This window comes from Hypanus sabinus, chromosome 17 (assembly GCF_030144855.1).
Source record: "Hypanus sabinus isolate sHypSab1 chromosome 17, sHypSab1.hap1, whole genome shotgun sequence".
In the NCBI taxonomy this organism is placed as follows: domain Eukaryota; kingdom Metazoa; phylum Chordata; class Chondrichthyes; order Myliobatiformes; family Dasyatidae; genus Hypanus; species Hypanus sabinus.
Window position 1 is genome coordinate 48,881,206 of NC_082722.1, and position 23,474 is coordinate 48,904,679.

The 23,474-nt window shown below is 39.7% G+C and overlaps 2 protein-coding genes across 2 annotated transcripts in view; one reads left to right on the forward strand and one right to left on the reverse strand.

Moving 5' to 3' along the window:
* Positions 1–21,984, reverse strand: part of ca5a (carbonic anhydrase Va) — a 47,715-nt gene extending 25,731 nt beyond the window's left edge. The window contains exons 1-3 of the mRNA XM_059993025.1: positions 21,851–21,984; positions 21,362–21,556; positions 2,714–2,832 (exon numbers count right to left, since the gene is read on the reverse strand). Coding sequence (XP_059849008.1) covers positions 2,714–2,832; positions 21,362–21,556; positions 21,851–21,962 — 426 coding nt within the window. The 5' untranslated portion in view covers positions 21,963–21,984. The remainder of the gene's footprint in view (positions 1–2,713; positions 2,833–21,361; positions 21,557–21,850) is intronic.
* A 217-nt stretch (positions 21,985–22,201) lies between these two features.
* banp (BTG3 associated nuclear protein) overlaps positions 22,202–23,474 on the forward strand; it is a 190,204-nt gene continuing 188,931 nt past the window's right edge. The window contains exon 1 of the mRNA XM_059993019.1: positions 22,202–22,322. The gene's annotated coding sequence lies outside the window, so the exon portion shown is untranslated. The remainder of the gene's footprint in view (positions 22,323–23,474) is intronic.

Here is a 23,474-nt window from a genome sequence, read left to right on the forward strand (position 1 = left end):
TCACAATTTTGTATACCTCTATCAATCTTCTACATTCTAAAGAATATCCTAACCTATTCAATTTTTCCTTATAACTCAGGTTCACCTGACCCAGGAGCATCCTTGTAAAATTTCTCTGTACTCTTTCAATCTTATTTATATCCTTCCTGTAGGTAAGTGACCAAAACTGAACTCTATACTCCAAATTAGGTCTCATCAACATCTTATACAACTTCCATATAACATCCCATCTCTTGGACTTAATATCGCAAGCTCTTTCATTGGAACTTTTACGTACTGATGAAGGAAACTTTCCTGAACATATTTGACAAACTCTACCCCATCTCGTCATTTTACTGACTGGGAATCCCAATCAAAATGTAGGAAGTTAAAATTATCTACTATAACCACCTTATGTTTCTTGCATCAGTCTGCAATCTCATCACAAATTTGTTCCTCTAAATCACTAGGACAGTTGGGTGGTCCATAAAATAGCCCATTTAACATGGTCATACCTTTCTTGTTTCTCAATTCCACCTATAACACTTCACTAGTTAAGTTTTCCGATCTGTCCTGACTGAGCACTGCTGTGACATCTTTCCTGACATCACCCCTTCTCCTTTAATCCCTCCAGCTCTGTCATGTCTAAAACAATGGAATCCTGGAATATTGAGCTGCCAATCCTCCCCCTCCTGCAACCAAGTCTCACTAATGGCTACAACATTATAATTCCAGATGTTCATCCATGTCCTGAGCTCATTCGCCTTTCCTATGATACTCTTTGCATTGAAATAGACGTAGCTCAGGACACTAGTCACACCATGCTCAGTCTTTTGATTCCTGACTTTGTCGGCGATCTTAACAACACCTCCTTCCTCAACCTCCCCACTAACTGTTCTGGTACACTGGTTCCCATTCCCCTGCAACTCTAGTTTCAACTCCACTGTGCAGTATTAACAAACCTTCCCACTGGGATATTAATCCCCTTCCAGTTCAGGTGCAAACCGTCCTTTTTGTACAAATCCCACCTTCCCTGAAAGAAAGCCCAATGATCCAACAATCTTACTCCCTCACTCCTGCACTAATTCCTTAGCCACCTGTTAAACTATATGATCTTCTTATTTCTGGCCTCAGTAGCACATGGGATGGGTAGCAATCCTGAGATCACAACTCTGGAGATCCTGCCCTTTAACTTAGCATCTAACTTGCTGAACTCCCTATGCAGAACCTCGTCACTTGTCCTACCATGTCATTGGTACCTACATGGGCCACTATTCTGGCTGTTCACCCACCCACTTGAGAATGCTGAGGACTCAATCCAAGATGTCCAGAACACTGGCACACAGGAGACAACATATCATCTGTGAATCTCAATATTGCCCACAGAACCTCTTGTCCATTCCCTAACTAAAGAATCCCCTATCACCACAGTGTACCTCTTCTCCCCCACTTCTATTCTGAGTCACAGAGCCAGTGGCCTGACTGCTGTGACTTTTTTCTCTAAGGTCACCCCCCCCCCCCACAACAGTATCCAAAATGGTATACCTGTTGAGGGGGATGGCCACAGGGGGACTCTGCATTGGCTGTTTAACCCCCTTCCTGATTTTCACCTAGTTTCCTGTGTTCTGTAGCTTGGGTGCAACTACCCCTCCACATGTCATATGTGTCACCCCCATCTGACTTCCAAATAATCCCTAGCCTAGTTCATCCATTTCCAGCTCTAACTCCTTAAAACAGATTGTTAGAAGCTGCAGCTGGATGTACTTCTCATTGTTGTAGTCATCAGGGAGACTAGAGGTTTCCCTGCCTTCCCACATACTGCAAGAGGAACATTCAACTACCCTACTTGACATCTCTACTGTCTCAACTGAGCAGATATAATGAAGGGAAGGAAAAATAAACTTTACCTAGAACTTTTTTGCTTTCTCTGACTGAGCCTTAAGATCACCACTCTAACTCTGTCCACTCAGACGATGGCCGCAGTGCTTGCCCCACCTTCCTTTAATCTGCTCTTGCTAATCAATCCCAAATTCCAATTGGTTGCTGGTCAGAACTCAGTTACGTTGCCGCGATCCACCACTGCCTTTTTCTACCCAGTCAGTGGACCTGAGTGAAACTCCCTCTCGTCGTTTGTGGGGCTGGACGTACAGCTTGGTTTCTATACTGTGCTATGTTATATTCTTATGCTGTTAATTGGTTGCGGTTTTTTCAATGCTGCAATGTTGTGCAATTTTTAAAAAATGAATGCCAGCTCTAACAAAAGGTCTTTAACCTGAAATATAAACTGTGTTTCACTTTCTGCTGAGCACTTTGAGCATTTTCTATTTTTATATAATCTGAACTTCAAAACCATATCTAAATTCAAGATATACTGTATGTCTACATAAGAAAATAATCCCAGCCATCTCTATTACATTCTGTAAACAGCTTACAACAATGATCAATGACAAGAGCACAGTCCAAAAACTGAATGAACAATTGTTTTTATCGATTATTAATTTTGGATCTCAGTATTCAGTCTTGTCCTATGATAATTGCCTTTCTTGATTACCTTTTATGTAGGAATAGTGGCAGAATCTGTACCCATGCTTGCCCTGTTGTTTGGATCTTGGACAGCATAAGGAAGGAGAAAACAAATTCAAAATGATATTTTTCAGGCATATTCTCTTCAACTTTTCTGAACTAAGTTTTATCAATAAAATTTTAGACAACTGTGGAACTGGAAAAATCATACCTCAGCAGGATAGACCTGATTATTAACTGTGTGCTCTGATCCACGATCATTTTCTGCACCCCAATGAAAATGGAATTGGTTTAATCTGTAATGGTTTTGCAGTGGTCCATTGCTTATAACTAGAAAACAAAAAAATCCGAAGTATATTTGAATACTTACTGTCGTAAACATTAAAAGAAAATCAATCAAGTGTGAAGCAAAGTCAAATAATACTTTTGAACTCCCAATTTGGTGTTGCTAATGGATTATCTGGACCTGGAGCACAGATTACCATAAAAGATATATCATAATTGGCGTGGATCATGTTCCTAAGAATTGTATGTGCCTTGGCAAGCTAATTATCTCCATGGCTTACATGGTTTCCCCCCAACATTATTCTGCCAAGTTTGAAAGAAAACACTGATGAATGAGCCATTCCATTCAATGTTTAAAATTTGTGTAATATTATAAGTTAATGTCAGAAATTTCACTTTTAATAGACATGAAAGACAATGCATTCAAAATTACCTATGGAAAATTACTCCTGGATTTTTACTTATTCTTAAAATGTGATGAATTCTAAAAGACCAGATTACCAGACAAACCAAAAAATTGCCAAGTTATTTTCTCAAAAGCTTCAAACTTACTCTTAGGACCAGAATATACCCATTTCTCAACACAAATATGAAGCTAAATCTATATACAGTACTACTAAAACTCTCACGCTCTGTCTGTTTGTCACCTCCAATTAGCGCAAATAGTCATTACAACGGCACTATTATTTTGGCTAAATTGACTTAAAATGCACTAACTTACAGAATGCAGGCAAAGGTCAGGGTTATATATTTGTATAAGATTGTTCACACGCCAAAATCAACTGCTTCGTTTTCACCCGAGAGCACAGCCGCCATCATGGAAATCCGAACGTGACACCATGACGCACGGCCAGCCTCAGCATCGACACCAAGAATGATGCTAATCACTATCACCGTGTGCAGGATTGGGATAGATCTAACTGCCACCCATCAATAAGAGATAAATAAATCTTATTGCAATGACATGCTTCAAGACACCCATAAAACCCTTTGCTGCAGTCAAAGGACAGCAGTCACGTCCATTTAGGAGAGAGCTAACCACATCATCAAGAATAATCAGCTTTAGTGTTACTGCTTTGTATCTGAATACAGTGAAAGGTTTCAACGGGACATTCAATCATGTAGAAACACTATCAGGGCGGCTGGAATCCATCGATGCTAGCTAATTATTGTTAGATATGTAAGCGAAAGGACTCACTCATTGAGTACAAACGAAAATGATCAACATTTTTAGCTTAGTTGAACTATTACAAAGCATCAGCATCATTGTGCAATTAAACACATTATATTCAATGAAAGTTAATTTCTTGTTTCTCTTAATTCCTATGCAATGCAAGTGGTCTAAAATTATATTTGTGTTCAGCTTCAAGCCGATTATCATAAACGAAAAAAATCTGATGGGACACCACTTTTAAAAAAATTGATGTTGGAGCTGCAGGGTAGAAATGGGTCCATGATTGAAAAGCAGACTGCATTCGGAGCTAGGGACAAAACGTGGAAAAACTGAACAATTTTCCCAAAAGTTTAAACTGGGAAATGCTCAACTTCTCCAAATTTATCACGTGATAACCCGTCAACACCACCCACCCCTACCAGCGGAAAGGGACTATGTCTGCATTTGGTCCGTAACTCCCGACGTGCATTGTAGGAGCTGTAGTTCATATGGTTGAGTTGAAACCCGGGTTAGACGGTAAATAGGAATGGTTGATAGCGGTTCCACAGAGGGAGGGGGAGTTGGGGTGAGCTGTCAGTCGAGCCTCCGATCCGTCAGAGGAAAACTAGAAATGTTGCCATCAGAAGTGTCCGTCGATAAACCAGGAGGAGCTATATTTGCCTATATTCGTCTTTCTCCTTTAATAAACTGAATTTTTCATTTTCAATTTCCAAAGCAAAGCAATACCAATAGCATTCTTGAAAATTTAACGTTCATTCTGGTCACATCAGACTGCAATACCTTTCTCTAAAAGGATGCCCCGACGGGTTACCCCGTTGTCTAGGATATGACTAAACCTTGTTTTTTAAGCTTGAAGCTAGTATAAATTACCATTATTCTATCAATGCCAGTAAGATCTGCTGCAATGTATTCCTAGAATTATTAGCATGCTAAGAATTATTACAAAGTACACCTAATTTAATTGCTGAACCTAGGAACCAGAAGGAGGGAGTACACAATGTTCAATTATATTCACAACTACTAAGAATAAGTAGTTCATCATATGTGTAAAGAACCAGAGAACCTATTCAAACATAGGCTGATCAGTAGCAAGCAATGTTTATGCTCTCCGTGCCAAGCAACTACCATCTTTAAGAACAAATCAAGTCAAGTTTATTGTCATTTAACTATATATATTATATATAAAACCATATAATGTATATAAAAATGAGCCAACCTTTCACTATACCAGAGTGTCAAGCACAGTAGTACACATAACACGTGATAACCTATGAAGGCAAGGATAAAATCTACAGGTGAATCATACATAAACAAATTAAAATACATTAATATGAAATATTGTAAGGTACAGAAAAGATTAACCAGTAATACTTTGAATACTTTGAAACCTAATCGCCTTGGAGAAGAAACTGTTTCTCATCCTGACCATTTTTGTTTTTATGCACTGTAGACTCCTGCCTGGTGGTAGAAAGTCAAAGAGGATGCTGGATGAATGATTGTGATCCTTAAAAAATACAAAAACTCCTGCATATGCAGCACTCCTGATAAATGTCCTTGATGAATGGTAGGGAGACACGCATGATCCTCTCAGCTGTTCTCACAGTCCTTTGTAGGGACTTCTGGTCCGACACTTGATTACTCCCATACCTGTCAGGATTCTCTCAATGGTGATCCTGTAAAACACAGTTGAGATGGGGGGGGAGATGGCAGGGAAGAGAGCCTTGCTTGGCTCAATCTTCTTAGGAAGTGGACGTGCTGCTGCACCTTCTTGTCAGGGAGATGATATTAAGGGACCAGGTTTAGTCAGCCTTGTTATTAACTCCCAGGAACTTGGTGCACTTAACTCTCTCTATGGAGAAGCCACCTATTGGTAGAGTGGGTGGTTCATCTGTAGTTCATGAAGTCCACAATAATTTCCTTGGTTTTATCCACATTCAGGCTTAGGTTGTTCTTCTCACACCAATCCACCAGCTGATCCACTTCCTCCCTATACTGTACTCTGTCTTGTCATTGTTCTTGATAAGGCCAACCACTGTTGCGTCATCTGAAAACTTGATGACACGGTTTCAGCTAGATTCTGGAACACAGTCATGCATCTTCAATGTAAACAGCAGTGGTTGAACACACTTAGGAAGCGCCAGAGCTTAGTGTAATGGGATGAGAAATATTGCTGCCCACATGGACTGATTGGACTATGCCTGTTTGATGTGCAGGACAAAATGCTGGCGAGGAAGGTCTTGTGACCCTGGTATGCAGGAGTGGCTATAAATTCTCAGAATGCTCCCATTTTGCTTTCCTGGTGGAGCACGAAAGCACAGTTCTTGCTTTCACGAAAGCTGTAGCATTCCGCGATCTAAAGGCAGCATTACAATCCCTCAGCAGTAAGCCATGGCTTCTGATTTGCCCTCACATATGCCTCTGAGTACCTAAAATGGTCATTCAATGGCATTACCATTTTCTCCACCACCAAAATCAGAAATTCAACTAGATTAGCCAAAACAGTATGAGCAGAATCGAGTCTGAGAGTTTGATTCACCTACTGATTCCTAAACCTTTCCACCATAAGTCACAAGGTAGGATTGCGATGGAATAGACTCCACTTGTCTAAATGCATGCAATTTCAGGAACTCAATACCATTCAGAATTAGACTTCTCCTTCTGGCCAATACCCAGAACACCAGTCTAAACATACAATCTCCCATCAAAGGATGGGATGTGGCCATCACTGAGACGTGGCTAAAGGATGCATGTCTCTGGGAGCTGAACGTCTAAGGATACACAGTGTATCGGAAGGATAGCAGATAGGTAGAGGGGGTGGCATGGCTTTAATGGTAAGAAATGATATTAAATCATTAGAAAGAGTTGACATAGGATCAGAAGGGTACAGAATCTTTATGGGTTGAGCTAAGAAACTGCAGGGGTAAAAGGCCCCTGATGGCAGATATCTACAGGCCTCCAAACAGATGCTGTGATGTGGACTACAAATTACAACAGGAAATAGAAAAAGCTTGCCAGAAGGGCAGTTTTATGATAATTGTAAGGGATTTTAACATATGAGTGGATTGGGAATATCAGGTCAGCACTGGATCTCAAGAGAGAGAATTTGTAGAATGTCTACGAGATGGCTTTTTAGAACAGCTTGTTGTTGAGACCACTAGGGAATTGGCTGTACAGGATTGGACATTGTGTAATGAACCAGAGGTGATTAGAGAGATGGAAGTGAAGGAACCTTTGGAGGCAGTGATCATAACATGATTGAGTTCATTGTGAAATTTGAGAAAGAGAAGCCAAAATCCGATGTGCTGGTATTTCAGGGGAGTAAAGGAAATTACAGTGGCATGAGAGAGGAACTGGCCAGGGTTGATTGGAAAGGGACACTAGCCGGAAGGACAGCAGAGGCTGGAGTTAATCCGAGAAGTGAGGAAGGTGCAAGATAGATATATTCCAAAGAAGAAATTTTCGTATGGAAGAAGGATGCAACCGTGGCTGACAAGAGAAGTCAAAGCCAAAGTAAAAGTAAAGCAGAGGGCATACAAGGAAGCAAAAATTAGTGGGAAGACAGAGGATTGGGAAGTTTTTGAAAAGCTTACAAAAGGAAACTAAGGAGGTCATTAACAAGGAAAGATGAACAATGAAAGGAAGCTAGCAAATAATATCAAAGAGGATACTAAAAGCTTTTTCAAGTATATAAAGAGTAAGACAGGTGAGTGTAGATATGGGACTGATAGAAAATGATGCTGGAGGAATTGTAATGGGAGATAAGGAGATGGCGGAGGAACTGAACGAGTATTTTGCATCAGTCTTCACTGAGGAAGACATCAGCAATATACCAGACATTCAAGAGTGTCGGGGAAGAGAAATATGCACAGTCACAATTACGACAGAGAAAGTACTTAGGAAGCTGAATAGTCTAAGGGTAGATAAATCTCTTGGACCAGATGGAATGCACCCTTGTGTTCTGAAGGACGTAGCAGTGAAGATTGCAGAGGCATTAGCAATGATCTGTCAAAAGTCAATAGATTCTGGCCTGGTTCTGGAGGATTGGAAGATTGCAAATGTCACTCCGCTATTTAAGAAGGGGGCAAGGAAGCAAAAAGGAAATTATAGACCTGTTAGCTTGACATCAGTGGTTGGGAAGTTGTTGGAGTCGATTGTCAAGGATGAGGTTTCTGAGTACAGTACCTGGAGGCATATGACAAGATAGGCAGAACTCAGCATGGTTTCCTTAAAGAAAAATCCTGCCTGACAAACCTGGTGCAATTTTTTGAGGAAATTACAAGAAGGCTAGACAAGGGAGATGCATTGGATGCTGCGTATTTGGATTTTCAGAAGGCCTTTGACAAGGAGCCACACATGAGGCTGCTAAACAAGATAAGAGCCCATGGAATTACGGGAAAGTTACAAACGTGGATAGAGCGTTGGTTGATTGGCAGGAAACAGAGAGTGGGAATAAAGGGAACTCATTCTGGTTGGCTGCCGGTTACCAGTGGTGTTCCACAGGGGTCCGTGTTGGGGTCGCTTCTTTTTACGTTATATATCAACGATTTGGATTATGGAATATATGGCTTCGTGGCTAAGTTTGCTGATGATACAAAGATAGGCGGAGGGGCCGGTAGTGCTGGGGAAACAGAGAGTCTGCAGAGAGACTTGGATAGATTGGGGGAACAGGCAAAGAAGTGGCAAATGAATGACAATGTTGGCAAGTGTACAGTCTTGCACTTTGGTAGAAGAAATAAATGGGCAGACTATTATTTAAATTGGGAGAGAATTCAAAGTTCTGAGATGCAACAAGACTTGGGAGTCCTCGTGCAGGATACCCTTAAGGTTACCTCCAGGTTGAGTCGATGGTGAAGAAGGTGAATGCAATGTTGGCATCATTTCTAGAAGAATAGATTATAGGAGCAGGGATGTGATGTTGAGGCGCTATCAAGCACTGGTAAGACCTCACTTGGAGTACTGTGTGCAGTTTTGGGCTCCTTATATAAGAAAGGATGTGCTGATATTGGAGAGGGTACAGAGAAGATTCACTAGAATGATTCCGGGAATGAGAGGGTTAACATATGAGCAATGCTTGACCGCTCTTGGACTGTACTCCTTGGAGTTTAGAAGAATGAGGGGGGACCTCATATAAACATTTCGAATGTAGAAAGGCATGGACAGAGTGGATGTGGCAAAGTTGTTTCCCATGGTGGGGGAGTTTAGTATGAGAGGACATGACTTGAGGATTGCAGGGCACCCAATCAGAACAGGGATGCGAAAACATTTTTTTTAGCCATAGGGTGGTGAACCTAGGGAATTTGTTGCCACGGGCGGCAGTGGAGGCCAAATTATTGGGTGTTTTTAAGGCAGAGATTGATTGGTACCTGAGTAGACAGGGCATCAAAGGTTATGGTGAGAAGGCAGAGGAATGGGACTAAAGGGGAAATTGGATCAGCTCATGATGAAATGGCAGAGCAGACTCGATGGGCCGAATGGCCGACTTCTGCTCCTTTGTCTTATGGTAATATGTCACATCTGCAAAAATGCACAGCAGTTAATCATTGACTTCAATACCACCTCTCAAACTCACAGCCAACAGCACGAGGTCAAGGTCAGTAAGTAACCGGGAACACAACTGCCTACGGAGTCCTCGCCATGTTCAGCATTCAGTCATAATCACCAGAATTGAATTCTGCAATTCCCTCCTCAACAGTGGAAACCCTTAAAACCAGAAGTACTGCAGTGATTCATTGCCATTTTTGGAAGGATAAACATGAACAACTCACAATGATGACACATTCTCTTATTTTAATAGTCTTGTTGTTATACAGCAAAGCTGATCTAATATAAAATGACAGGAAGTAGAATCATGGCAAATTGTAGTTTATTAAAGTGATAGGAGTAGACAATGACCCAGGGACCGTTGCTCTTATTAATAACTTGGATTGGGTGAGCCAAAATTTCAAAATCTGTAGATCACACCAAACTTGTAATGAGCTGTGAGGAGGATAATTATTGACTTCAGATGAAATTTAAAGAGAAAACGTGCAGTGATATCTTTATAACCCAAATAATACAAACAGGACAATATAATCCAAAGAGGACAATTCCAGTCAGATTCTGGAATAATACAAGAACAGGGTAATAAAGTAGAAAGGTTACACTACCAAAATGGTACTTAGGCCACAACTATCGTACTACATTCAATATTGGATATCACAATTAAGAGTGCAAAAGGCCTAATGAATTAATGAGTATTTTGTTAAGAATGGCCCTAAGATAAAGGATTACAGTTACAAGGTTAGACCAAAGAATCTGGGATTGTTCTCCTGGGAGAAACAGGTTGAAAAGAGATTTGATGGAGATGTTCATGATGTCCAGAAATTGTTGATAACAGGTAAATAGGAAATATTGTTCCAATAGTTGTAAAGCAAGGACCAGTGGCACGGATTTAAAATGGAAGCACAATACATATCCAAGGGAAAAATATGGGTGGAGCTTAGTATTGATTGGGCACTCTTTATGTCTACATAGACATATGATATATGAACATAGTACAATATTAAATACAAAAAGGTTTATCGTTGAGAATAGTCTTCCCACGCAGAGTAATAGATTTGAGGTTGATGGTTTTGAAGTATAAGGGATGTCATTCCCATATGCATTGATTTCATAGTTTAATTAAACAAAAGCTGACCATCCAGTAAAAGGTAGCAGCTTTCTCCTCTTCATTAAAATTAAATGTGGCAAACATTTCATTTTGTCTGCAGTGCTTCAGCCACCATGCGGGGAATAAACATCCAATCAATCAGTATGGAGATTACTGGCAGAATGAAAAATTTAGTTTTCTACCAGCCCAAAAAGGCAAGACATCAATTTTGTCTTTGTGTTGGTAACCAATATTTAGATTGTTAATCTGCTTTGCGCCAATGCTCTATCCGTAACCTTTGACGAGATTCATTTTTTATATTGTTACTTTTGCCAGTACCCTCAAGGCCAGGTAGACAGAACTACAGAGGAAATGCAAGAAACATCCTTTCAACATATAATAAACACAAGCGAATCTACAAAAACTGGAAATCAAGAGCATCACACACAAAATGCTAGAGGAACACAGCAGGTCAGGCAGCATCCATGGAGAGGATTAAAAGTCAACGTTTCAGGATAAGACTCTTCATCAAGGCTCATGATGACAGGTCATGGCTCAAAATGCTAACCATTTATTCCTCTCCACAGAGACTACCTGACTTTCTAAGTTCTAATTGTGTGTGTTGCTCCTTTCAACATTTGCTAGCATTAATACAAATAAAGCTACTCAGTGGAAATTATATAAATAGATCAAGAAGGAACACTGGGTGAAGGAGTCAACATTAGCATGAAGCACAATGTAGGAAAGGATTCGATCCACAAAGTGATAAAAAGGAGGTTTATTCGGAATCTACACTGTCAAATTTTACAGCAGTCCAATTCCAAATTGCTTTATATCCACCTAAAATTGCTTAATTTTTATATATACATATTTGGGAATTTTTGGTGTTTACTGCACAGGTAATACAAATGCACATGTAATACATTGGTTTAAGACTATGCTTTATTGTATTAATACAGTTATGCTATTGATTATTTTATTTTCTGTAGATTTTCATCAGTTGATTAAGTTAGGCTTGTTGTAATAGCCAATAGGAGTTGTCTTGTTAACACCTTGTCTAATAAGATGCCCTGGAATAATCTAGAGATTGGGGGGGGGGGGGTTACCATTTTCTGGGGAGAGGCAGGAATTTTGGAAGAAGAAGGAGGAGAAAGATGAAAGAATGGACACATAACAAAAGTGAACATGGTGAAACACAATTTGGAATGACAGCTACTGCTGTCAGAAAATCTTCAGGGGGACAATGGTCTCAAAGAACGTACAGATAACTTTAAATTACTTAATTATCACACAACCTTAGAAAATGTTTGATGCCTTGTCCTTGGAGTGGATATTTATTTATGTTTTTGCATGAACTGTGTTTTCAGGCAGAATTGTTCGGTATCATAAGTAAACAAAGTGAAGCAAACCGCATTGATAATGCAATGACATCCAACAATTTTAACCATATAACAATTATAGCATGGAAGCAGGCCATTTGGCCCTTCTAGTCCATGCCGAATGCTTACTCTCACCTAGTCCCACTGACATGCACTCAACCCATAACCCTCCATTCCTTTCCTGTCCATATACCTGCCCAATTTTACTTTAAATGACAATACCGAATCTGCTTCTATCACTTCTACTGGAAGCTCGGTCCACACAGCTAGCACTCTGAGTAAAGAAATTCCTCCTCGTGTTACCCCTAAACTTTTGTCCCCTAACTCTCAACTCATGTCCTCTTGTTTGAATCTCTCATGCACAGTTAGACTAATATACATGCAAGGGGCTCTTTTTCTTTATTTTGTTCATTATAGTTTAAAATGTTTTGTCAGTACAATTTTAATCTAAGTTTATACTGGTGTGAGCTAAATTATTGCTTCCTGACAAATGGTAAATCTGCATACAAGTGATAGACTCATTATTGATCATGTCCTCCCAAAGTATGTAATTTCCAGGAACCCAGCAAAACCTCAGAGCTTTGGCTTTGTTTAGTCTAATAAAGGAATAAGGTTCAGAATAGTTAAACTTTCTGTGGAAGTAATGTCTTCAAATATAGTAAAGATAACATTTCCACAAAATCAAATAAACAATCCAGTTCTTTGAAGAATACAATCCACCCTACATACCAACTCTAGGTCATATATAATACCAGACAACTGTTACACAGTTACACAGTTGTCTCTTAATTGTCTTTTGAACTAGTAAGTATGCAGATGATACTAAGGTAGGTGGCGTTGTGGATAATGAAGTAGGTTTTCAAAGCTTGCAGAGAGACTTAGGCCAGTTAGAAGAGTGGGCTGAAAGATGGCAGATGGAGCTTAATGCTGATAACTGTGAGGTGCTACATTTTGGTAGGACTAGTCAAAATAGGACATACATGGTAAATGGTAGGGCATTGAAGAATGCAGTAGAACAAGGTGATCTAGGAATAATGGTACATAGTTCTCTGAAGTTGGAATCTCATGTGGATAGGGTGGTGAAGAAAGCTTTTGGTATGTTGGCCTTTATAAATCAGAGCATTGAGTATAGGGGTTGGGATGTAATATTGAAATTGTACAAGGCATTGGTAAGGCCAAATTTGGAGTATTGTGTACAGTTCTGGTCACCGAATTATAGGAAAGATGTCAACAAAATAGAGAGAGTACAGAGGAGATTTATTAGAATGTTACCTGGGTTTCAACACCTAAGTTACAGAGAAAGGTTGAACAAGTTAGGTCTTTATTCTTTGGAGCATAGAAGGTTGAGAGGGGACTTGATAGAGGTATTTAGAACTATGAGGGGGGATAGATAGAGTTGATGTGGACAAGACTTCTTCCATTTAGAGTAGGAGAGATTCAAACAAGAGGACATGAGTTGAGAGTTAGGGGGAAAAAGTTTACTGGTAACATGAGGGGGAATTTCTTTACTCTTTAGAGTGCTAGCTGTGTGGAATGAGCTTCCAGTAGAAGTGGTAGAGGCAGGTTCGATATTGTCATTTAAAAAAATTGGATAGGTATATGGACAGGAAAGGAATGGAGGGTTATGGGCTGAGTGAAGGGCAGTGGGACAAGGTGAGAGTAAGCGTTCGGCACGGACTAGAAGGGCCGAGGTGGCCTGTTTCCATGCTGTAATTGTCATATGGTTATAAATACTAATCTTCCATCTTGGAATTAAACAATAATTATCGTCATGTACCTCAAAGCACAACGCCCCACAAAAAAAATGTAATATCTTATCAGCTAACTGCATACATAGTCTGGAGTTCTTAAGACAACAACTAGAGTTTAAATCAATTAGTTTCACATGAAATTATTTCTCTAATCTGAATGTTCAAAAATGGGAGCAAGTTGTCTTGAAAACCTATATAAATTTCAGTGTAATTGAAGTTTTCATTTGCACTCAACAGTCAAAATTCAGAAAAGTTGATAGTTTTTGGAAAGTGTTGACATTTGCTTTGAAGAGAGAAATTGATGTTCAATCTCCAAATTCTATAAAGGACATATTACGCTGGTGAAACCAAAGCAACTGGCCATAATTACCACCAGATAACCTTGGCCAGATTCTCACACAGATACAGCTGGCAAAAATCACACTAACGTCATCATGCAGCTTGGTCAATTTGTCAAGGACACATTACAAACTCATATGCTCTGATAAAATATTTTTCAACCAAGTACACATACAAGTTAATTATTCACATTGCAAGTTGTTTACATAATTGTGCCATCCTAAGTTAACCATTAAAACGAGCAGGACAAATATTTGAGAGCAAGATCCATAATTCAAGTTACATTTGATAACGAACCATATAAACACAGAAGTCCTGAACTCTGATAGGTTCATGATGTAGGCATGAAGTGTTTCATAATTATAGAACTATAATCAATAAACACATTGATAATTAAACTTCATGAAGAAGTTGTGAACTTATACACTTAGTGGTCACTTTATTAGGTACACCTGCTTGTTAATGTAAATATCTAATCAGTCATTCAAGTGGCAGCAACTCAATGCACCAAAGCATGCAGCTATGGTCAAGAGGTTAAGTTGTTGTTCATACCAAACCCCAGAATGAGGAACAAATGTTACTTAAGTTACTTTGACCGTGGAATGATTGTGGTGCCAGATGCAGTGGTTTAAGTATCTCAGAAACCACAGATCTCATGAGATTTTCTTAGACTGCAGTCTCTAGAGTTTACAGCTTATACTGCGAAAAACAAAAACAAAATCCAGTGAGCAGCAATTCTGTAGGTGAAAATGCCTTGTTAATAGGAAAGGTCAGATGCTAATGACCAGACTGATTCAAGCTGACAGAAAGGCAACAGTAACTCAAATAATCATACATTACAACAGTGGCGTGCAGAAGAACATCTCTGAATGCACAACATGTTGAACCATGAAGTGGATGGACTACAACAGCAGATGATCACGAACATGCACTCAGTGGCCACTTCGTTAGGTACAGGAAGTACCTAATAAAGTGGCCACTTAGTGTATAATAACAGACACAAGGAAATCTGCAGATGCTGGAAATTCAAGCAACACACACAAAGTGCTGGTGGAATGCAGCAGGCCAGGCAGCATCTATAGGGAGAAGCACTGTCGACGTCTGGTCTTGGCCCGAAATGTCAACAGTGCTTCTCCCCATAGATGCTGTCTGGCCTGCTGCATTCCACCAGCATTTTGTGGGTGTTGTATAATAACAGAGTTGTTTAACATGGAAACAGGCCATTTTACACAACTTAATACTTTCCTGAAGATATTAAGTAGTAAAATATCCTAATGCTAGAAATGCCAAGCTAGGTAGCATCAGTGAAGAGGGAAAAACTGAGTTATTAGTACTGGCCTGTCCTGATACAAACTGGAAAAGCCAGTAATCTGAAACTGTTCAATGTTGATCATCAGATTATGTTTCTCAAGCTTGCACTGGATTTTGTTGCAATAGTGCAAAGGGCCAAAGGCATAGATTAGAGTAGGACAGGAATGATGAATTAAAGTCACAAGCAAATTGTATAAAAATACCTTGCTTTATTACAACAGTAAGAGAATATTAAAAAAAAGTTGTGAATTTGACTTGTAATTATTTGGAAGAATGACAATTCTACCAGCTCTTGAGGAATCAAAATGTGATTCCTGTCAAATTTGAATTATGCCAATTCAGTATTAAGCTAATTATGAATGGCTATTTTGAAATAATACTCAGGTTTGTGATTAAGGATAAGATATGGGCCCAAAATTAAATCATTGACAGAAGACTGACTTTAAATTATGAGATTAGTGGTTTTAAAAAAACACAATTTCAGCAACAGCAAATACTTGAAAACATTGTGCCATTTAGCCTTTTCAAGTACAAAGCAAATTCTGAAATGTACAGTATTGTGCAAAAAGTCTTAGTCTTAAGCCTAGGGCTCCTAAGACTTTGCACTGTAGTGTATTTATCAACGTAGTGCAGAGATAATAATTTGTAAAATCTGGTGGGAACAAACAACATTAGGAATGGCAAGGGCGAAGTGCTGCAGGAGGGATGTGGGATAGGTGGCAGAGGAATGCCGGGCATGGGACAGGTAGCATAGGAATGCTGGGTGTGGGATGGTGCAGGTGCAGACACACCCAAACCTGAGACACCAGGCAAGGTATCTTGATTCCAAACATTTGGTTTATTGATTAATATAGAATGTCTCGCTGGCACTTCCACTCCATCCCCATTTTCCCAACCACGATTGCCCTCTCTCTGCCCCATTCCCAGTCTCAGTTCACAATAAAGACCCATATCAGAGTCAGTTTTATCATTACTCACGGCATGAAATTAGTTTATTTTTTGCAACAGCACTGTAGTACAACACATGAAATTACTACAGTACTGTGCAAAAGTCTTAGGCATCCTAGCCATATTTCTGTGCATAAGATACTTGCACAGTACTGTAATTACTAAACACATGTAATTTAAGAACATTCAACTCATTACATATTTTTGACCACAAATTTAGCTTTGTCCAGCTTTATTACTTACAGCACAAAAATAGGATGATCAAACATGCATAGAGAAACCCTGAATTTAAAAATATAAGTCTAAATTTTGTTAACCATATTCATAATAGTTTGTGAAGGACTCTAAAATACGTAAATATAATCCTGTATATTAATTGGCCCATAAATTTATATGTACCTACATTTTGGGTAATAATAATGGCAAAATGAGTGTTTTCTATTAGTACTCCATTAAATCAATTGCGACATTCAATTCTGTATGTGTATCTTAATGCAGCAATGTCCATGTTACTCTCAGTGATCCACTGCACATTCACTACATGTACTGTTACATGCTCTTACGACAAAAATTAAACTAAACAACACAAAAACAATATGAATCTAAAGTACTTATAAATGGTTCTACTGTAAAATGTTTGGAAAAATCATGCTAAATTAGTGATTTAACAATCTATTCCACCAAATCTAATTTTTTGAAATGCGACTTTCTTACACCACTGCAAAACAAAAATTAAAGTGTTCAAATCTAAACATTCGACATTCTGTACAATGTTTAAAATATTAAATGTAAATTTATTCCATTATGGATTTATTGAGTATGCATGAAAAAAAATGAATCTCAGGGTTCTATATGGTGATATATATGCACTTTGATTATAAATTTACTTTGAACTTTGAGTTCTTTTATGTGAATGGCTACTCTGTGATATTAAAGCTACTTTGAAAGAGGCACCTTCTTTGATCCTATGTCCATCACCACAAGTTGGAGAATAGGGGTTGTCAATGGGGTTATCTCAACCTTGTATTGCTAGGTTAGATAAAAATACTCTTTGGGCACAACACTCAAGTTACAGAAAAAGCAATCCTTCACAGCTGATGTAATAAAGATCATGCAATCAATGCATTGATTAGTAGTTTTGCACAAAATCTGTTTGTAAATATGCTCTCATTAGAAATAAGCATGCTGCACAACCTGTTCTACTTTAAGAAATAACTGTTTAAGCTTGCAAAAAGAATTTTAATATTCTTCTGCATTCACAGGTATTGTGAATAAAGTGAGAGTCTGGACTTGAGGGTTCCTAAACTGAATAGTCTAACAACACCTCATCTGCTTGGATGGCTTACAATCCAATGGCATGAATACTGAATTTTCAAATTTCAGGTAATGTAGGAGAGTCCTTAAGTCAGGCATGGTAAGACTCGCGGTGGCGGTGTGTGTGTTTACATGACATGGAATGGTGTAAGAACTCTGTGCTGGTTTCCAGACACTGCTCATCATTAGTGGAGTTTGTGACAGTTCGATGCAGACCATTTTATTTGCCACGGGAATACACCTCTGTCCTTATATTCGGTGTCAACATTCCCCCCAGCGCTAATGCTAAGGAGGTGCTCTGTGAACTGTACGGGGCTATTAGCGAACTGCAGAACGCACACCCTGATGGTCTGTTTATTGTCGCTGGTGATTTTAACCACGTGAACCTTAAGTCAGTGCTCCCCAAACTCCATCAGTATGTGGACTTTGCAACGAGGGGGGAGAACGCATTGGACCTGGTTTACACAAACATCCCCGACGCATACTGGCAGAGCCCCGCCCCCACCTCGGATACTCAGACCACTTCTCTGTTATGCTAATCCCAACATACAGACCGCTCGTCAGGCGCTCCAGACCAGTTCAGAAGCAGGTGAAAACCTGGCCAGCAGGAGCCATCTCTGCTCTTCAAGACTGCTTTGAGAATACAGACTGGCACATGTTCAGGGAGGCTGCAACCGATGGCGACTCTATCAACTTAGAGGAGTACACAGCATCAATGACCAGCAAGTACACTGATGATGTTACTCTGTCCAAGACCATCACTATACGTGCCAACCAGAAGCCATGGATGACCGCAGAGGTGCGTGCACTGCTGAGGTCCCACGACTCTGCCTTCAGATCAGGCAACAAGGCAGCTTTAACAACAGCAAGGGCCAAACTGTCCTGAGCCATCAAAGGGGCAAAGCGTGCACATGCCCAGCTAATCCACAGTTACCTCCAGGACAGCGGTGACACGCGGCACACGTGGAAGGGCATCCAGGACATCACCAATTACAAGACAACATCACCTGTCTGTGCAGGTGATACCTCCCTCCCAAATGCACTGAATAACTTCTACTCTCGGTTTGAGGCAGAAAAAGACGTGGCGGCGAAGGGAGTCCACCTCTCCTATGAATGACCAGGTGTTGTGTCTCTCCGTGGCCGACATGAGAAGAACCCTGTGCAGGGTCAACCCACGGAAGGCTGCTGAACCAGACAACATCCCTGGTAGAGTGCTAAGAGGATCTGCAGACCAGCTAGCAGATGTTCTCACTGACATCTTCAACATCGCCCTGAGTAGCACCACCATTCCAATGTGCTTCAAGGCCGCCACCATCGTCCCCGTGCTGAAGAGGTCTTCAGTGTCCTGCCTAAATGACTACCACCCTGTTGCACTTACATCCATCATCATGAAGTGTTTCGAGAGGCTCGTCATGAGGCATATCAAGACCCTGCTGCACCCCTCACTGGACCCCCTGCAGTCTGCTTACCATCTCTACTGCTCAACAGATGATGCCATTGCCACCACCCTCCACCTGCCCTAACCCACCTGGACAAAAAAGACCTGGTTCGGATGCTGTTCATAGACTTTAGTTCAGCATTCAACACAATCATCCCTCAGAAACTGATTAGAAAGCTGAGCCTATTGGGACTGAACACCTCCCTCTGCAACTGGATCCTAGACTTCCTGACTTCCTGATCCGTCAGTCCGGATCGGGAGCAGCATCTCCAACACCATCACATCGAGCATGGGGGCTCCCCAGGGCTGCGTGCTCAGTCCACTGCTGTTCACTCTGCTGACCCACAACTGTGCTGCAACACACAACTTGAACCATATCATCAAGTTCACCGATGATACGACCGTGGTGGGTCTCATCAGCAAGAATGACGAGTCTGCTTACGGAGAGGAGGTGCAGCGGCTAATGGACTGGTGCAGAGCCAACAACTTGTCTCTTAATGTGAACAAAAGAGATGGTTGTTGACTTCAGGAGGGCACGGAGCGCCCACTCCCCACTGAACATTGACGGCTCCTCGGAAGAGATCGTAAAGAGCACCAAATTTCTTGGTGTTCTCCTGACAGAGAATCTCACCTGGTCCCTCAACACCAGCTCCATAGCAAAGAAAGCCCAGCAGCATCTCTACTTTTTGCGAAGGCTGAGAAAAGTCCATCTCCCACCCCCCATCCTCATCACATTCTATAGGGGTTGTATTGAGAGCATCCTGAGCAGCTGCATCACTGCCTGGTTCAGAAATTGCACCATCTCGGATCGCAAGACCCTGCAGCGGATAGTGAGGTCAGCTGAGAAGATCATCGGGGTCTCTCTTCCCGCCATCACGGACATTTACACTACACGCTGCATCCGCAAAGGAAACAGCATTATGAAGGACCCCATGCACCCCCATGCAATCTCTTCTCCCTCCTGGGAAAAGGCTCTGAAGCATTCCGGTTCTCACGACCAGACTATATAACAGTTTCTTCCCCCAAGCTGTCAGACTCCTCAATACCTGAAGCTTGGACTGACACCTTGCCCTACTGTCCTGTTTATTATTTATTGTAATGCCTGAACTGTTTTTGTGCACTTTATGCAGTCCAGTGTAGGTCTGTAGTCTAGTATAGCTTTCTTTTTGTTTTTTTTTATTAAGTAGTTCAATCTAGTTTTTTGTACTGTGTCATGTAAACCATTGTCCTGAAAAATGTTCTCAGTTTTACTATTCACTGTACCAGCAGTTACGGTCGAAATGACAAAAAAAGTTGACTTGACTTGTAGTCCAGGGATAACATGTACAGTTAAGATGCAATTAAAGTCACATATTTGAGTAGTTGACTTCGGTATCAGTTTAGTTAAAAATTCTAAACTGTGAAAATGGTATCACCCTTCCACTAATAATGGCATTTCTTCAAAATAACCAATTAGGAAGATACAGCCGGGGGCTATTAGCATTGTTACTTTGTGCCAGTTACAACCGCTCTTGAAATAAGTCCAATGCTCCCTCAAACAAGTTGCACAAGTACAAACTTGAAACCTACCCAAACTAAGCAGATAAAAAACATGGAAAAAAAAAAGAATTACAAAACAATTAAAAGATGTCTTGGCCTGAAATATTGACTATTTATTAATTTCTATAGATGCTGCCTGATATGCTGAATTCCTCTAGCATTTTGTATGTTTCTACAAGCAAGCTAACTGGACACTGATTTCCTTTAACTATTTATGTAATAAACAAATTATGTAATACATTTTGGAAAAATAATCTCAACAGTTCAAACAAAGATATATAACCCTGTAAAGGGATTTTGAAACATTTTAATCATTCACTGCCTGCACAATCTGACAATTCTTCAAAATTGAGAATTTCAAATACACTTAATACAAATATACCAACTTCAAATGAGATAGCATCTTTAAATTTGCTGAAGTGATCTGAAATGTTGCAATGGTAAATTCTAGTAATTAATTTTGCTAATGTAATTTCCTCTAATATTTTTTAAACTGACTACATTAAGAGATAAATAGCATATTTTATACCCAGAATCTGCTTGGGAATGACAAATAAAAAAACCGGGAACTCTCAAAAAGTTTGGCAATAAATGTGAGGAAGGGCTATCTTAACATTTCAAATGCATGAACTTTAATAGAATGACAGATTATATTCTTTGGAATTTTACCCCAAAACTCTGATCTTTGCATTCAACGGAACTATTTTTACACATTAACAACTCAAGACGACCAATATAGGTAGTTTCCCATACCTGAGTTGTCTTTTGAGTCTTCAAATTCTACCTGGAAAAAGTAGCCGTTGTTCCTGAGTAGAAGACAACTACTGGGGTCATAGGAGATCTCTAAAGGTTTCAGTTGCGGGTCGTACACACTCTTGTCAGAGCTTAAGTTAATAGGAGACTGTCGGGTTCCATTTGAGGCAAATGTGCAATTCTGCCAATCTTGTTCTGGAAAGAAATATGAAACATTAAAGATGACGACAACGGCAGAGATCAAATAAGTTTGGTAAACATATCAAACAAAAGCGCTGAAGATACACAGATTTTACGATAAAACAAATGCAATGAACTTAAGGAGGTTGAAATCCAGGCTTTGGGTCAGTTTAATTTATTATAAAGACCATGTTAAAATTAGAAACCAACTGAATAATGATTTAACATGAAAACAATATTTACCTACTGTAACCTGAAGACAATTAATTGCAAATGTAAAATGATAGGAATGCTAAGGCGAGTGCTTACCTCTTGGTTTTGTGTTCCGGGTGCAAGAAGCAAGATTGCAATTTCTAATCGGGGTCCAGATATGCCTTTTTGGGAATCGTTTTGCAAAAGCAAAAATTGACTTGAAAGCCATTTTGGTTCAACGCTGCTACAATTCAGTGCAAAGCGGATGGAAATCTGATTCGAAATAGTCAAAGCAGAATTGTAACTGATACAACCGGTTTGTGCAGGAATATATCTATTGCAAAATATTTTGCTCTTCTATTGGTTTCGTGTTTCATCGCCCGGCTAAACTGCTTCTGTCACATGAACCCACCCATTCATGTTTAGCGAGATAACACGGCGCATGCGCTTCTCCCTCAGCGAATCGAATTACGAAGCCCTTAAATTTCAACATAAAGGTCTTTCGTCGCCGGGAAAAAGAGGGTAACATTTGTTGTCGATGATTTCATGTAGCCTGAAAGCAATTAAAAGCAATATGAATTTCATTAAGGTAAACAAACCGCTAAGAGCAATGAAGGCGAAATTATGTTGATGTTTGTTAACTAGTCCACAGTGAATATATATTTATCAATACTGCATTGTGCCAAAAACTTGATGTATGACTAAACTTAACGTAAGATCTGCTAGAGAGCCATCCTTTGTACAACTGAGTGTCAGCATAACTGAACTACTAAACATCTGGATTGGGTCATGAATTTACAACTATCAAAGGTGGGCGTGTAAGCTGTCATCCAAGGCTGTTTTCTTAGCCTTGTGCTTTAGTAAACATCTTATTTGTGGACCAGAATTGTCAACTTGCTGTTAACAATTCACACAACCGAATTGGGTGGTTATGAAATACTTACAATTCTGCCTCAACCAATTAAGTAAGTCTAATCATTAATATTTTTTAAGGTTTCTGACCCAAAAGGATAACTGGTTTCTTTTTCCACAAATGATGCATGACCACCTGGGTTCTTCCAGCATTTTCTGATTGTTAGATTCCAACATATGTTTATTTATTTGTTGTACTTTCTTGTCTATGAACATATTTTGATTCTCCCCTTTTAAACATGACAACTAGATATTATAAAATGTAGATCAAAGTTCAAAGTAAATTTATTATCAAAATACATATATATCACCATATAAAACCCTGAGATTCATCTTCTTGAAGACATACTCAATAACCCAACAACAGAATGAAAACTGTGATAAAATAATTATAGAATAGTAAATGGGATTAAACATTGACTTTGCATGAGAAGCCAGAGAGTGCAAGTAGATGGTTGCCTCCCTGACTTACCAGTGGAGTGCCGCAGGGATTGGAGCAGGGTCTGTTGTATTTTGTCATCTAGATGTATCATCTAGAATGTTTTATTTTGCTTGCATTTACCTTATCTATACTCTTCATGATTTTGTATACTTCTATCAAATCTCCTCCCATAATTCTATGTTCTAAAGAATACAATCCTAACCTATTCAATCGTCCCTTAAAATTCAGGTACTCTGGACCCAGCAACATCCTCGTAAATTTTATTTGTACACTTCCAACCTTGTTTACATCTTTCCTGACCAAAACTTCTCACAATACTCTAAATTAGGCCTAATCAATGTCTTGTACAACTTAAACATAACATCTCCATCCTCAGGCCTTCATAAA